Here is a 17,200-nt window from a genome sequence, read left to right on the forward strand (position 1 = left end):
ATCATTATCATTATATTAACCATAATTATTAATGCATTACTATTACTAATAAATTATTACATTATATTATTGATTGATATTGCAGCACTATTGTTATTATTGTTATTGCTTTATTATTACTATTGCTTTATTATTAGCACTGCTTTATTATTAGCATTATAATTATTATAACTATTAATGAACTATTATAAATATTATCATTATAATAATCATAATAATCATTATCATAATAATTGTAAAAATAATAATTATTAATGAAATATTATCACTAGCATCATCATTATTGTTATCATTACCATTGTTATTCTTGCACCACTACAATATTATTAAAATTATTATTCTCATTATTATTGCACTATTACTAATAAGGGCATTGTATTATTATTATTATTGTAATTACTATTACTATTAATGAAAAATTATTATAACCATATCAGTGTAATAACTGTGATTATCATCATAATTACTATTATTATTGCTGCTTTATTATTATTCCACTATTATTACCATTACTGCTAATTTAATGTTACTATTTTTGTTGATGCTTTATCATCATTATTATTATCACTATCACTATCATAATCATTAATATTATCATTATCATTATATTAACAATTATTATTAATGCATTACTATTACTAATAAATTATTATTACATTATATTATTGATTAATATTGCAGCACTATTGTTATTATTGTTATTGCTTTAATATTAGTATTGCTTTATTATTAGTATTATAATTACTCTAATTATGAATGAATTATTATAAATATCATTATCATAATAATCATTATAATAATTGTAAAAATAATAATTATTAATGAAATATTATTATCACTATCATCATCATTATTGTTATCATTACCATTGTTATTCTTGCGCCACCACATTATTATTAAAATTATTATTATTGCATTATTATTATTATATTATTATTGGCATATTATTATTATAATCATTATTATAATTACAATTGCTAATAATGAAAAATTATTATAACCATATCAGTGTAATAACGGTGATTATCATCATAATTACTATTATTATTATTTATTAGTATTATTACTATTGTTAATAATGATCTATTACTACTAATGCAATATAAGTAGTATTATCACTAACATCATTATCATTATTATTGCATTATTATTATTAACGCTATGTTATTATTATCATTATCCCTATTATAATCATTATTTTAGCAATATTAGTACTCTATTATTATCATTATCATCATTGTAATTACTATTACTAATAATGAAATATTATTATCATCATTATCATTATGATTACTATTATTATTATTGCTATCGTTAAAAATGCTTTATGATTATTAATGCTATATTAGTATTATTGTTATCACTATTCTTATTACTATTATTTTTTAATTATTTTTATTTTCATTTTTCTCCCAATTTAGACACCGTTGAGAGCAAATCCTACATTTTCTACGAATTCCGATTTTCCAACGTGAGTCACAAACATTTGCCTTTAAATAGAATTTCATTATTGTTGATTTAACAATATTGTTAATTATTCATTGTATTACAACTGTTATTTCATTACATCATTATATTCCATTCTGTTATGTTATGTTATATTACAATATATTACATTACATTACATTACATTACAATACATTAAATTACATTACATAACAGTTCTATATATTTTATTTATTTATTTACACATTTATATTTATTAATTTACTAATATATTTATTTTATTATATTGTATTATATTGTATAATATAGTAATATATTATATTGCACGCTATTACATTACATTACATTACATTTTCTTATATTATTATTTTAAATATTCATATATTTAATGTTTATATTCATACTTTATTTATACTAATATATTACAATATATTATACATTATAATATATTCCATTCTAATATACCCTACTATATTTTATCCTCTAATATTAAATTATCATATATTCTATCATATAATATCCTTTTATATCCTATATTTACATACATTTATATATTGTTATATTACTATTTATTTATTTCTATGTTTAGATATTTTTATATTTATATTTATAGATTTACTATTCTAATCCATTCCATTCCATTCCATTAATGTTTATATATTTTTATGTTTATATTAATACTTTTTTCTACTTATATATTACATTATATTCTAATATTTTCTAATATTTTCTCATATTTTCTAATATTTTCTAATATAATATAATATAATATAATATAATATAATATAATATAATATAATATAATATAATATAATATAATATAATATAATATAATATAATATAATATAATATAATATAATATAATACAATATAATATATTTTATAATATATCCTAATATTGTATTCTCACATATTAAATTATCATATATTTTATCATATCATGTCCTTTTATATCCTATATTTATATACATTTATATATTGTTGTATTTGTATTGATATATTTATATGTTTAGATATTTTTATATTTATATTCATAGATTTACTATTCTATTCTATTCCATTCCATTCCATTCCATTCCATTGTATATTATATTATATTATATTATATTCGGTTATATTATGTAATATTCTATTATATTATATTCTATTATATTATATTATATTATATTATATTAATGTTCATATATTTTTATGTTTATATTCCTACTTTTTTCTACTTACATATTACATTATATTATATTCTAATATAATATAAAATACAATACAATGTAGTGGAATGGAATAGAATAGAAATATATAAATATAAATATATCTAAAGATATAAATATATAAATATAAATATAACAATATATAAATATATATAAATATAGGATATAAAAGGATATTTTATGATAAAATACATGATCATTTAATATAAGAGGATACATTATTAGGATATATTATATATTATATTATATTACATTATATTACATTACATTATATTACAATATATAACATTGCATTATCTTATATTATATTATATTGCACTATATTATATTATAATATATTATAATATATTATGTTACATTATATTACAATATATTACATTACACTATATTATATTATATTGCACTATATTATATTATAATATATTATATTACATTATATTACATTATGTTATATTATATTACATTACATTATATTATATTATATTAAGTTATATTGCAATATATTACATTACATTATTTTGTATTATATTAGATTAGATTACATTACATTACATTGTATTACATTATATTGTATTATATTATATTAATTTCCCCCCAGAACGTTCTGGAACTTTCCGTCACTCACAACAATTACTCCGACCCCCACGGGTTGGAGTTCCAGCGGCTGCGGGTGCTGGGGCTGCCGCGAGCACCAATCAGCTTCGACGTTACTACCGAGGGCGCCGAGGTCTCGTCCAATCACAGCCTGAGCTACGACGCCGGCACCGAGGTGGGGGAATGGCGGCGATTTCGTGGGAAATTTGGCGAATTGGGAAATTGAGAATTGGAAAAATTCAAAATTTGTAAAAAATTCCAAATTGGAAAATTTTCCAAATTTGGAAATTTGATGATTGGAAATTGGGAACTTGCAAAATTGGGAAGTTTGGAGATGTGGAATTCGGGAAAATTTCAATTGGAAATTGGATTGTTTCATTAATTAATTGTTAATTATCTCTCTCCCGTAGGTGAGATATTAGGGTTTTTTTATTATATTATAATTACTATAATTAATTTATATTTTATATAAATCAATATATATTAATTATATATAAAAATAATTATATCTATACTTTTATATAAATTAATAATTAATATAATAATTATTATATTTTTATGTATATAAATAAATATATATATAATAATTAAATATATATAGAAAATATATGTATATATATATATAAAAAAATTATTATATTTAATATAATAATCATGAATTAATTAACAGTTATCTCTCTCCCGTAGGTGAGATATTAGGGTTTTTAAATTATAATATAATTATTATAATTAATTATATGTTTTTATATTATTTAATATATATATTAATTATATATATAAATAATTTGGTATAAATTAATAATTAATATAATTAATATTATATTTTATGTATCTTTATGTATATAATTAATAAATATATATAATATAATATAATATAATATAATATAATATAATATAATATAATATAATATAATATAATATAATATAATATAATATAATATAATATAATATAGTATAATATAATATAATATAATATAATATAATATAATATAATATAATATAATATAATATAATATAATAATTATATATGATACAAATATATAAGATATAAAATTATATATATTATATATAATAATACATATTATATATTATATATTATATATTATATATTATGTATTATATATTATATATATTATTATTATAATATATGTAGTTTTCTATTATATTATATATATTATATATAATATGTAATATATATAAACCACATAATATAATATCGAATTATTGAATCATTAAAAATATACAAAATATATATCCATATAAATGATTATTATAATAAATATAACAATAATGAATTAATTAACAATGAATTAATTAACAATTATTTCCCGCAGGTGGCCGAGGTCTGGGGGCTGCGGCTGCGGCTGGGCCGGTCCCACGCCCTGCGCTGGACGCTGGGCACGCGCGAGAGCGACAGATTCGACTGCCACCCCTGGGACGGGGCCAGCCCCGAGAGCTGCGCCCGTCTCGGCTGCATCTGGAACGTAATTAACTCATTAATTAATTAATGTTAATATCAATATTTATACAGTGCTTAATATGCGATCGTTTTGGGAAAAAGTTCATGTTCAATTGGATAATTGTTAATTGGGTCCCTTCGACTGCCACCCCTGGGACGGGGCCAGCCCCGAGAGCTGCGCCCGTCTCGGCTGCATCTGGAACGTAATTAACACCTTAATTAATCAATGTTAATAGCAATATTTATACAGTGCTTAATATGGGATAGTTTTGTATACAAATTCCTATTGAATTGGATAATGGTTAATTGGGTCCCTTCGACTGCCGCCCCTGGGACGGGGCCAGCCCCGAGAGCTGCCTCAGCCAGGGCTGCATCTGGAACGTAATTAACTCATTAATTAATTAATTAACACAGCACTGATTAGCTCTGAAATCGGTAATATCAATATTAGTGATTGGATAATTGTTAATTGGGTCCCTTCGACTGCCACCCCTGGGACGGGGCCAGCCCCGACAGCTGCCTCTGCCAGGGCTGCATCTGGAACGTAATTAACTCATTAATTAATTAATTAACACAGCACTGATTAGCTCTGAAATCGGTAATATCAATATTAGTGATTGGATAATGGTTAATTGGGTCCCTTCGACTGCCGCAACTGGGACGGGGCCAGCCCGGAGAGCTGCGCCCGCCTCGGCTGTGTCTGGAACATAATTAACGCCTTAATTAATTAATTAACACGGCACTGATTAGCTCTGAAATCGGTAACATCAATATATGGAAAATATTTAATTTTTGAATAATTGTTTTGTGAAAAAATTCATATTGAATGGAATAATTGTTAGGTCAATTGACAAATTGATTTAGCTCTTTAAAGGATAGATTTTAAAATTATTAATATTATAATAATTTATTGAATTAGTATAATTGAATTATATTTAAATTATTCAATAGTAATTATTCATATATATGCTATGTATTAATGTAGTATAATATAAAATAATATAATGTAAAATAAAATTTTGTATATTATACAAATATAGTTGTATAGTATATACACTAATAAAAAAAATTGGATTATATTTTATAATATATAAATATAATTGTATAATATATACACTAATAAAAAAATGGATAATATTTTACAATATAATAGGATATAATAATAAAAAAAGAAAAAATTAAGTAATATAATATAATATAATATAATATAATATAATATAATATAATATAATATAATATAATATAATGCTTTTAATGAATGCGTTTTAATTATTAAGAATATAAAATTTGATTTAATTGTTTTAATTTATTTTTATTTGAGTTATTTATTACATTAATTAATGTAGCAGTATGTAATATATAATAATATATATAATGTAATGTAATGTAATACAGCAAAGTAAAATAAAACAGAATAAAACAGAATGAAATAAAATAAAATAAAATAAAATAAAATAAAATAAAATAAAATAAAATAAAATAAAATAAAATAAAATAAAATAAAATAGAAAAATAAATGGAATATATATTAATAAACATGGTATATATGATACATTATAATTATGTAATCTAGTAATCATAATAATGCATTATTTAATATTAATATATTATATTCAAATAATTTTGTTATTAATACATATATAGTTTAGTGATCATTCCTGAAATTTATTGATTTTATATTTTTAAACAAAAATGGTACAATTAATTTACAAGCTCATTTAATAGGATATTTCAATATTTGAAAGCAAAAATTATTTTAAAAATTGTAATAAAATTGAGGATTAATGATAAACTATTGAGTGAATCAATAATTTTTAACCGTAATTTTAATTTTTTTTTTTATTTATCCCTTTCTGGGCTAAGAAATGATTTTTTGCTGATTAAAAAATGACGCTTTTGAGATTAAAAAATTACTCTTTGTGGCGACATTTTTTGGGATAAAAATTTACATTTTCGGGATTTAAAAAGGACATTTTTGGGATTGATACAAGAGATTTAGGAATTCAAAGCGTGACCTTTTTGGGGTAATAAAATGACTTTTTTGTGATGATGTTTTTGGGATAAAAACCCAGAAATTTGGATAAACGATTCCTAAAAATGTTCTGTAATTTTAGGAAACCACGTCGGCGGAGCGCGTCCCCTTCTGTCACCACGCCGGCCTCGAGAGCGGCTACGGCGCCTCCAACATCCGCTACGGCGACAGCGGCGTCACCGCTGACGTCATCCTGGGACGCCCCGCCCACCGCGGGACAGGCCACGCCCACCAGGGTCACAGCCCCGCCCACCAGAGCCAGAGCTCCGCCCACAGCAGCACAAGGGACACCGATGAAAGCACAGGACCCATGGACCAGGATGACACAGGCTCCGCCCACCGCGGGACAGGCCACGCCCACCAGAGACAAAGCTCCGCCCACAGCAGCGCAAGCGACACCGATGAAAGCACAGGACCCATTGACAACACAGGCCACGCCCACCAGAGCCAAAGCTCCGCCCACAGCAGCGCAAGCGACACCTATGAAAGCACAGGACCCATGGTACATGATGACACAGGCTCCGCCTACCAGAGCCAAAGCTCCGCCCACCGCAGCACAATAGACACCAATGGTAGCACAGGCTCCGCCCACCGCAGCGCAATTGACTCCAATGGCAGCACAGGCTCCGCCCATCAGAGCCAAAGCTCCGCCCACCGCAGCACAATTGACTCCAATGGCAGCACAGGCTCCGCCCACCAGGGACAAAGCCCCACCCACCAGAGCCAAAGCTCCGCCCACCACAGCGCAATTGACACCAATGGCAGCACAGGCTCCGCCCACCGCAGCGCAATTGACTCCAATGGCAGCACAGGCTCCGCCCACCAGAGCCAAAGCTCCGCCCACCAAAGCCAAAGCTCCGCCCACCAAAGCCAAAGCTCCGCCCACCGCAGCACAATTGACACCAATGGCAGCACAGGCTCCGCCCACCAGAGCCAAAGCTCTGCCCACCAGAGCCAAAGCTCCGCCCATCAGAGCCAAAGCTCCGCCCACAGCAGCACAATTGACTCCAATGGCAGCACAGGCTCCGCCCACCAGAGCCAAAGCTCCGCCCACCAAAGCCAAAGCTCCGCCCACCAAAGCCAAAGCTCCGCCCACCGCAGCACAATTGACACCAATGGCAGCACAGGCTCCGCCCACCAGAGCCAAAGCTCTGCCCACCAGAGCCAAAGCTCCGCCCATCAGAGCCAAAGCTCCGCCCACAGCAGCACAATTGACACCAATGGCAGCACAGGCTCCGCCCACCTAAGCCAAAGCTCCGCCCACCGCAGCACAATTGACACCAATGGCAGCACAGGCCCCGCCCACCAGAGCCAAAGCTCCGCCCATCAGAGCCGAAGCTCCGCCCACCGCAGCACAATTGACTCCAATGGCAGCACAGGCTCCGCCCACCAGAGCCAAAGCTCCGCCCACCCCCGGGGCATGCAGCCAATCGAGCGGCTGCGGCTGGAGGTCACCTACCACACCGATCACCTGCTGCAGTTCAAGGTTGGGAATTAGCTCATTAATTATTCATTCTTCAGTTATGGATTAATTAGCTCATTAATCACTCATTATTACATACCTATTATAAATAAGAATTGTTAAATTATTCTTTATTAACTAGCACAGTAATGTAATAATTATTAAGGTTGGTCATTCGCTCATTAATTATTCATTCTTCAGTTATGGATTAATTAGCTCATTAATCACTCATTATTACATACCTATTATAAATAAGAATTGTTAAATTATTCTTTATTAACTAGCACAGTAATGTAATAATTATTAATACAGTATTTTTATAATTGTTAATTTCTAATATTGTTAATCAAGTAATTAACTGTTAATTTGGATGGCCGCCTAATGACAGTAATAATGTAAAAATCATTAATTATCAATTAATTATTATTAATTATTTCAGGTTTTTGACCCCTCCGTTGGCCGTTTCGAGGTGCCGGTGCCGCTGTTCCTGCCGGCATACCCAGAGCCGCCTAATGATAATAATAATTTAAAAATCATTAATTAATATTTAATTTTTGTTAATTTTTTCAGGTTTTTGACCCCTCCGTTGGCCGTTTCGAGGTGGCCACGCCCCAGAGCCGCCTAATGATAATAATAATTTAAAAATCATTAATTAATATTTAATTTTTGTTAATTTTTTCAGGTTTTTGACCCCTCCGTTCGCCGTTTCGAGGTGGCCACGCCCCAGAGCCGCCTAATGATAATAATAATTTAAAAATCATTAATTAATATTTAATTTTTGTTAATTATTTCAGATTTTTGACCCCTCCGTTCGCCGTTTCGAGGCACCGGTGCCGCTGTTCCTGCCGGCCACGCCCATGGCCACGCCTAATGCTAATAATCATTTAAAAATCATTAATTAATATTTAATTTTTATTAATTATTTCAGATTTATGACCCCTCCGTTGGCCGTTTCGAGGTGCCGGTGCCGCTGTTCCTGCCAGGACATACTCCAGAGCCGCCTAATGCTAATAATCATTTGAAAATCATTGATAATTAATTAATATTATTAATTATTTCAGATTTTTGACCCCTCCGTTGGCCGTTTCGAGGTGCCGGTGCCGCTGTTCCTGCCGGCCACGCCCACGGCCACGCCCCGCAGCCGCCTCTACGACGTCGAGGTCTCTGATTGGCCCTTCGGGATCCGCGTGCGGCGCCGCAGCTCCGGCGCCGTCATGTGAGCCCCTCATTTGCATCTCATTTGCATGCTCATTTGCATATCCCTTCATTTATTTTTTGCTATTTATCCACGTTTTTTTTTGGAATTGAAATTTGATTTTTTTGGATTATTTTATCTTGGTTTTAGCTGTTCAAAAATTTTAAAAAGAAATTTCAATTTTTTTTTGCTGGATTTTGCCCAATTTCAACCAATTTCCCCATTTTTTTATCAATTTTTCCCGATTTTTCCTTTTTTTTTCCAAAGTTCCCCAATTTCCTGCAATTTCACCCGATTTTACCCAGCTACCCCAAATTTTGCCCGTTTTTGCTCACTTTTTACCCGATTTTCCTCAATTTTCCATTTTTTCCTACCAATTTCACCCAATTTATTCAATTTCTCCAATTTCCTCAATTTGCCCAAATTTATCCAACTTTGCCCCAATTTTACCCATTCACTCAACATTTCACCAAACTCACCCTAATCTCAACCTCAAAGTTTTCCAAATTTCACCCAGTTTGCCCAATTTTCATCTTTTACCCAAATAAGGAATTTTCCCCAATTTTCCTTTTTTATTCAAATTTCTCCAAATTTCACCCAATTTTCCTCGATTTTCCCCAATTCGGCCCATTTTCCCCCAAAATTCCTGAATTTCCTCATTTTTACCCACTTTACAAACTTTTTACCCAATTTTGCCCAATTTCACTCAACGTTACCCAATTGATTCCATTTTACTCAATTTCTACCCAATTTTACCCAATTTTCCTCAATTTTACCCAATTTTACCCAATTTTCCTCAATTTTACCCAATTTTATCAACTATTCCCCAATTTTAATCAATTTCGCCCAATTTGCCCAATTCACTCACATACCCTTACCCAATTTTCACACATTTATCACCCATTTTTCCAATTCTTCCCCAATTTTACCCAATTTTTCTCAGTTGGTCTCCACTTTTACCTCAATTTCCCCCAATTTTGCCCAATTTTACACAATTTCACCCGGTTTGCTCCAATTTTCAGTCATTTTTACCAGTTTTCCCCAATTTTCCCCAATTTTTACCAAATTAATCCCAATTTCACCCATTTTTACACGATTTTCCCAATTCCACCCACTTTTAAAATCTTTCCTCAATTTCCCCAATTTTTACTCACTTTTACGCAAATAAGGAATTTTCCCCAATTTTTCCTTTTTTTACACAAATTTCCCCCAATTTCACCCAATTTTGATGCAATTTTACCCAATTTTTACCGACTTTTTACCCAATTTTGCCCAATTTGAACTGATTTCACTCAACGTTACCCAATTTCTTTCCATTTTAATTCATTTTCTACCCAATTTATCCACTTTCCCCAATTTTCCCCAATTTTCCCCAATTTTAACAATTTTCATTCCACATTACTCCATCTTACCCAATTTTTACCAAATTGTACTCAATTTTTCCAAATTTTAACCAAATTTTCCACAATTTCACCCATTTTCTCAAACTTTCCATTTTTTTAACCAATTTTCCCCACTTTCCTTCCCCAATTTCCCCACTTTTACTCTATTTCCACTCTTTTCCCAAATGTCACCAAATTTTACCCAATTTTTCCCAATTTTACTCACTTTTTGCCCAATGTTTCTCAATTCTACTAATTTTTACTTAATTTTCCTCAATTTCCCCAATTTTTACCCAAATTTCAACCAATTTTCCCCAATCTTTTTTACTTTTACCAGGATAAGGAATTTTCCCCAATTTTTCCTTATTTTTACCCAAATTTCACCCAATTTCCTGCTAAGTTTTCCCCAATTTCACCCAATTTTCACGCAATTTTTACTGATTTTTTTACCAAAATTTCCACCAAATTTTCCCCAATTTTCATGCAATTTTTACTGATTTTTTAAACGAAAATTTCCACCAAATTTCACCCAATTTTCATGCAATTTTTACTGATTTTTTAAACGAAAATTTCCACCAAATTTTCCCCAATTTTCATGCAATTTTTACTGATTTTTTAAACGAAAATTTCCACCAAATTTTCCCCAATTTTCATGCAATTTTTACTGATTTTTTAAACGAAAATTTCCACCAAATTTCACCCAATTTTTATGCAATTTTACTGATTTTTTTACCAAAATTTCCACCAAATTTTCCCCAATTTTCATGCAATTTTTACTGATTTTTTAAACGAAAATTTCCACCAAATTTCACCCAATTTTCATGCAATTTTTACTGATTTTTTTACCAAAATTTCCACCAAATTTCCCCAATTTTCATGCAATTTTTACTGATTTTTTAAACGAAAATTTCCACCAAATTTCACCCAATTTTTATGCAATTTTACTGATTTTTTTACCAAAATTTCCACCAAATTTTCCCCAATTTTCATGCAATTTTTACTGATTTTTTAAACGAAAATTTCCACCAAATTTCACCCAATTTTCATGCAATTTTTACTGATTTTTTTACCAAAATTTCCACCAAATTTTCCCCAATTTTCATGCAATTTTTACTGATTTTTTAAACGAAAATTTCCACCAAATTTCACCCAGTTTTAATGCAATTTTTACTGATTTTTTTACCAAAATTTCCACCAAATTTTCCCCAATTTTCATGCAATTTTTACTGATTTTTTAAACGAAAATTTCCACCAAATTTCACCCAATTTTCATGCAATTTTTACTGATTTTTTTACCAAAATTTCCACCAAATTTTCCCCAATTTTTATGCAATTTTTACCGAATTTTCACCTAAAATTTAATATTTTTTTCCCCAATTTCACCAATTTCTCTGTTTTCCGCCCCGATCCCAGCTGGGACTCGCAGCTGCCGACGTTCGCCTTCTCGGATCAGTTCCTGCAGATCTCCACGCGCCTCCCGGCCCCGTTCGTTTACGGCTTCGGCGAGAGCGAGCGCGGAACGTTCCGGCACGACCTCGGCTGGCACAGCTGGGGGATGTTCGCCCGCGACCAGCCGCCCGGCGTGAGCGCGACACGAGGGGATTTGGGGTGAAAAACGGGGAAATTGGGGAAATTGTCGCGTCAGCCGCCCGGCGGGAGTACGGAATGTGGGTTTGGGGTGAAAAATGGGGAAATTGGGGAAATTGTCGTGTCAGCCGCCCGGCGTGAGCGCGACACGAGGGGGTTTGGGGTGAAAAACGGGGAAATTGGGGAAATTGTCGTGTCAGCCGCCCGGCGTGAGCGCAACACGAGGGGATTTGGGGTGGAAAATGGGGAAATTGGGGAAATTGTCGCGTCAGCCGCCCGGCGGGAGCGCAACACGAGGGGATTTGGGGTGAAAAATGGGGAAATTGGGGAAATTGTCGTGTCAGCCGCCCGGCGGGAGCGCAACATGAGGGGATTTGGGGTGAAAAATGGGGAAATTGGGGAAATCGTCGTGTCAGCCGCCCGGCGGGAGTCCGGAATGTGGGTTTGGGGTGAAAAATGGGGAAATTGGGGAAATTGTCGTGTCAGCCGCCCGGCGAGAGCACAGAATGAGGGGATTTGGGGTGAAAAATGGGGAAATTGGGGAAATTGTCGCGTCAGCCGCCCGGCGTGAGCGCGACACGAGGGGATTTGGGGTGGAAAAGGGGGAAATTGGGGAAATTGTCGTGTCAGCCGCCCGGCGGGAGCGCGGGATGGGGCTTTGGGGTGAAAAATGGGGAAATTGGGGAAATTTTGGAATTATTGCTCAAGATGAGCCAATGCAACTCAACCCAAGCCAACCAAACCCAACTCAACCCAACCCATTCAATCCAATCCAACCAAAATGAACTCAACCCAACTGAACCCAACCAACCCAACTCAACCCAATAAACTCAACCCAATAAACTCAACCCAACCAACCCAACCCAACTCAACTCAACCCAACCCAACCCAACCCATCCCAACCCAAGCAACCCAACTCAATCCAATAAACTCAACCCAACCAACCCAACCCAACTCAACCCAACTCAACTCAACCAAACCAACTCAACTCAACCCAACCCAACCCAACCAACCCAACCCAACTCAACCCAACCCAACCCAACCCAACCCAACCAACCCAACCCAACCCATTCAATCCCAACCCAACCCAACTCAACCCAACCCAACCCAACCCAACCAATCCCAACCCAACCAATCCCAACCCAACCCAACCAACCCAACCAACCCAACCCAACTCAACTCAACCCAACCCAACCCAACCCAACCCATCCCAACCCAACTCAACCCATTCAATCCCAACCAAACCCAACTCAACCCAACCCAACCCAACCCAACCCAACCCATTCAATCCCAACCAACCCAACCCAACCAACCCAACCAACCCAACTCAACCCAACCCAACCCAACCAAACCCAACCCAACCAACCCAACCCAACCCACCCAACCCAACCAAGCTCAACCCAACCCAACCCAACCCAACCCAACCCATTCAATCCCAACCCAACTCAACTCAACCCAACCCAACCCATCCCAACCCAACCAACCCAACCCAACTCAACCCAACCAACCAACCCAACCAACCCAATCCCAACCCAACCCAACCCAACCCAACTCAACCCAACCCAAACCATTCAAACCAACTCAACCCAACCCAACCCATTCAATCCCAACCCAACCCAACCAATCCCAACCCAACTCAACCCAACCCAACCCAACCCAACCCAACTCAACCCAACCCAACCCAACCCAATCGAACTCAACCCAACTCAACCCAACCAACCCAACCCAACCAACCCAACCCAACCCAACCCAACCCAACCCAACCCATTCAACCCAACCCAACCCAACCAACCCAACCCAACCCAACCAACCCAACCAACCCAACCCAACCCAACCCAACCAACCCAACCCAACCCAACCCAACGCATTCAAACCCATCCGTTACCCAACAGTTCCTTGAGTTCCCGTTAATGGCCAATAGCCTGTTGATAATGGGGACAAAGATCAATAATCGATCGATCGATAATCCACCAATCAATAATCGATCGATCGATAATCCACCAATCAATAATCGATCGATCGATAATCCACCGATCTATAATCGATCGATCGATAATCCACCAATCAATAATCGATCGATCGATAATCCACCAATCAATAATCAATCGATCGATAATCCACGGATCAACGGCGCCTTTTGTTCCTCGCCCAGCACAAGCTGAACTCGTACGGCGTGCAGCCCTTCCACCTGGGGCTGGAGGAGGACGGCCGCGCGCACGGCGTGCTGCTGCTCAACAGCAACGCCATGGGTAATTGGGGAAAATTTGGGGAAATTGGGAACATTTGGGAAAAAATTCGAAAAAATTTGGAGAAAATTTGGGAAAAAATTGGAAAAATACGGGGAAATTTGGAGGAAATACGAGGAAAAAAGTTGGGGAAATTTAGAGAAATTTGGGGGGAATTTGGGGAAATTCCATTAAATTTGAGGAAATTTGGGGAAAAGTGGGACTGTTTGGAGAAAATTACATAAATATGGGGAAATTTGAGGAAAATTTTGAGAAAATTTGGGAAAATTTGGGAAAAAATTTGAAAAAGATTGGAGAAAATTTGGGGAAATCTAGAGAAATTTGAGGGGAACTTGGGGGAATTTGGGGAAATTCCGTTAAATTTGAGGAAATTTGGGGTGAGCAGGAAAAATTTTGAGGAAATTTGGGGAAATTGGGACTGTTTGGGGAAAATTAAATAAATATGGGGAAATTTGAGGGAAAATTTGAGGAAAAATTTGGGAAAAAATTTGGAGAAAATTTGGGAAAAAAACTGGGAAAAGTATGGGGAAATTTGCAGGAAATTTGAGGGAAAAAGTTGGGGAAATTTAGAGAAATTTGAGAGAAACTTGGGGGGAATTTGGGGAAATGCCGTTAAATTTGAGGAAATTTGGGGTGAGCAGGAAAAATTTTGAGGAAATTTGGGGAAAATTGGGACTGTTTGGAGAAAATTACATAAATATGGGGAAATTTGAGGGAAAATTTGAGGGAAAATTTGGGAAAAAATTTGGAGAAAATTTGGGAAAAAAACTGGGAAAAGTATGGGGAAATTTGCAGGAAATTTGAGGGAAAAAGTTGGGGAAACTTAGAGAAATTTGAGAGAAACTTGGGGGGAATTTGGGGAAATTCCATTAAATTTGAGGAAATTTGGGGAAAATTGGGACTATTTGGAGAAAATTACATAAATCTGGGGAAATAGGAAATTTGGCAAAATTAGGGAAAATTTGAGGAAAATTTGGAGAAACTGGAGGAAATTGGAGTAAAACTTAACGGAACCTGTGGGAAAATTGTGGAAATTTCGGTGAAATGAGGTGAAATTTGCAGAAAGTTTGGTGAAATTGGGGGAAATTTGTGGAAAATTTGGGATGTTTGGGGAAAATTGTGGGAATTTTGAGGCAATTTGGAAAAATTTGAAGGAATTTGGGGAAATTGGGGAACTTTGGAGAAAATTTGAGGCAATTTTGGGAAAATTGGAGGAAACCTGAGGGAAAATTTGAGGCAAATGGGGGGAAAACGTGGGAAATTTTGTTGATATTTTGGGGAAAGTCGGAGGAAACTTGGGGGAAATTGGGTAAAAGTAGGAAAACTTAGAGAAATTTGGGGAAAATTGAGGAAATTTGGAGAAATTTGAGAAAATGTGGGGCAATTTAGGAAATTTGAAGAAACTGGAGAAAACTTGAGGGAAAATTTGGGGAAAGTCCAGGAAATCGGAGGGAATTTGGGGAAAATTTGAGGGAAAATAGGAAATGTGGTGAATTTGGGAAAATTGAAGAAATTTAGGGGAAAATTTGGGTGAAATTTGAGGGAGAATTTGTAGGAAAATTGGGTGAAATTGGGGAATTTTTGGGTAATTGGGGAGAATTAGGGAAAAATTGGAGAAATTTGGTGGAAAATTGGAGAAATTTGAAAAATTTGGGGGAAAAGTTGGGGAAATTTTGGGAAACTTGAGGAGATTCAGAGAAAATTGGGGAAATTTAGGGGAAACTTGGGATAAGAGGAGGAAATTTAAGGAAATTTTGCGACATTTTGGGAAACTTGGAGAAATTTGGGAAAATTTGAAAGAAACTGGGGAAATATGGGGAATTTGCGGAAATGCAGGAAAATTGAAGGGAATTTTGGGGAAAATTGGAGGAAATTTGGGGAATAGCAGGAAATTTCAGAAAATTGGGAGAATTCTTAGGAATTGTGGGGAACATTTGGGAGAAATTGGGGAAATTTTCAGGGAAATTGGGGAAATTTTGAGGAAAATTGTGGGAATTTTTGGAAATTCTCCAATTTTGGCGTGGCTGGGCGTAATTTTCCGGAACTTTCGGCGTGGCAGACGTGACGCTGCAGCCGACGCCGGCGCTCACCTATCGCAGCACCGGCGGCGTCCTCGACTTCTACCTCCTGATGGGACCCGGCCCCGAGGACGTCGTGCGCGAGTACACCGCGGTGAGAGGCCGAAATTTCAAAATTTGGGGGATTTTTTGGAAATTTTTCCTAAATTTTTGGGGATTTTTCGAATTTTTTTAAATTTTTTCGTAAATTTTTGGGGATTTTTTTTGGAATTTTTTGGGATTTTTTTTAATTTTTTGCTGAATTTTTGGGGTAAACTTTTGGCATTTTTTCGGATTTTTTTTTTTTGGAATTTTATCCTAAATTTTTGGGGATTTTTTCGGAGTTTTTGCTGAATTTTTTCGTAAATTTTTAGGGATTTTTCGGATTTTTTTTTTTTTTATTTTTTCGCAAATTTCTAAGGGATTTTTTTTTTATTTTTTGCTGAATTTTTGGAGTAAATTTTTGGGAATTTTCCAGATATTTTGCTGAATTTTGCAAGGAAATTTTTGGAATTTTTGGGATTTTTGGATT

At 34.1% G+C, this 17,200-nt stretch overlaps 1 protein-coding gene across 1 annotated transcript in view; it reads left to right on the forward strand.

Moving 5' to 3' along the window:
* Nucleotides 1-17,200, forward strand: part of LOC134433280 (maltase-glucoamylase-like) — a 68,079-nt gene that overhangs the window by 16,372 nt on the left and 34,507 nt on the right. Inside the window, exons 8-15 of the mRNA XM_063182152.1 lie at nucleotides 1,422-1,471; nucleotides 3,253-3,423; nucleotides 4,583-4,732; nucleotides 6,822-8,225; nucleotides 9,263-9,417; nucleotides 12,192-12,360; nucleotides 14,518-14,614; nucleotides 16,671-16,783. Coding sequence (XP_063038222.1) covers nucleotides 1,422-1,471; nucleotides 3,253-3,423; nucleotides 4,583-4,732; nucleotides 6,822-8,225; nucleotides 9,263-9,417; nucleotides 12,192-12,360; nucleotides 14,518-14,614; nucleotides 16,671-16,783 — 2,309 coding nt within the window. The remainder of the gene's footprint in view (nucleotides 1-1,421; nucleotides 1,472-3,252; nucleotides 3,424-4,582; nucleotides 4,733-6,821; nucleotides 8,226-9,262; nucleotides 9,418-12,191; nucleotides 12,361-14,517; nucleotides 14,615-16,670; nucleotides 16,784-17,200) is intronic.

The sequence above is a fragment of the Melospiza melodia genome, unplaced genomic scaffold, assembly GCF_035770615.1.
Source record: "Melospiza melodia melodia isolate bMelMel2 unplaced genomic scaffold, bMelMel2.pri scaffold_171, whole genome shotgun sequence".
Lineage (NCBI taxonomy): Eukaryota > Metazoa > Chordata > Aves > Passeriformes > Passerellidae > Melospiza > Melospiza melodia.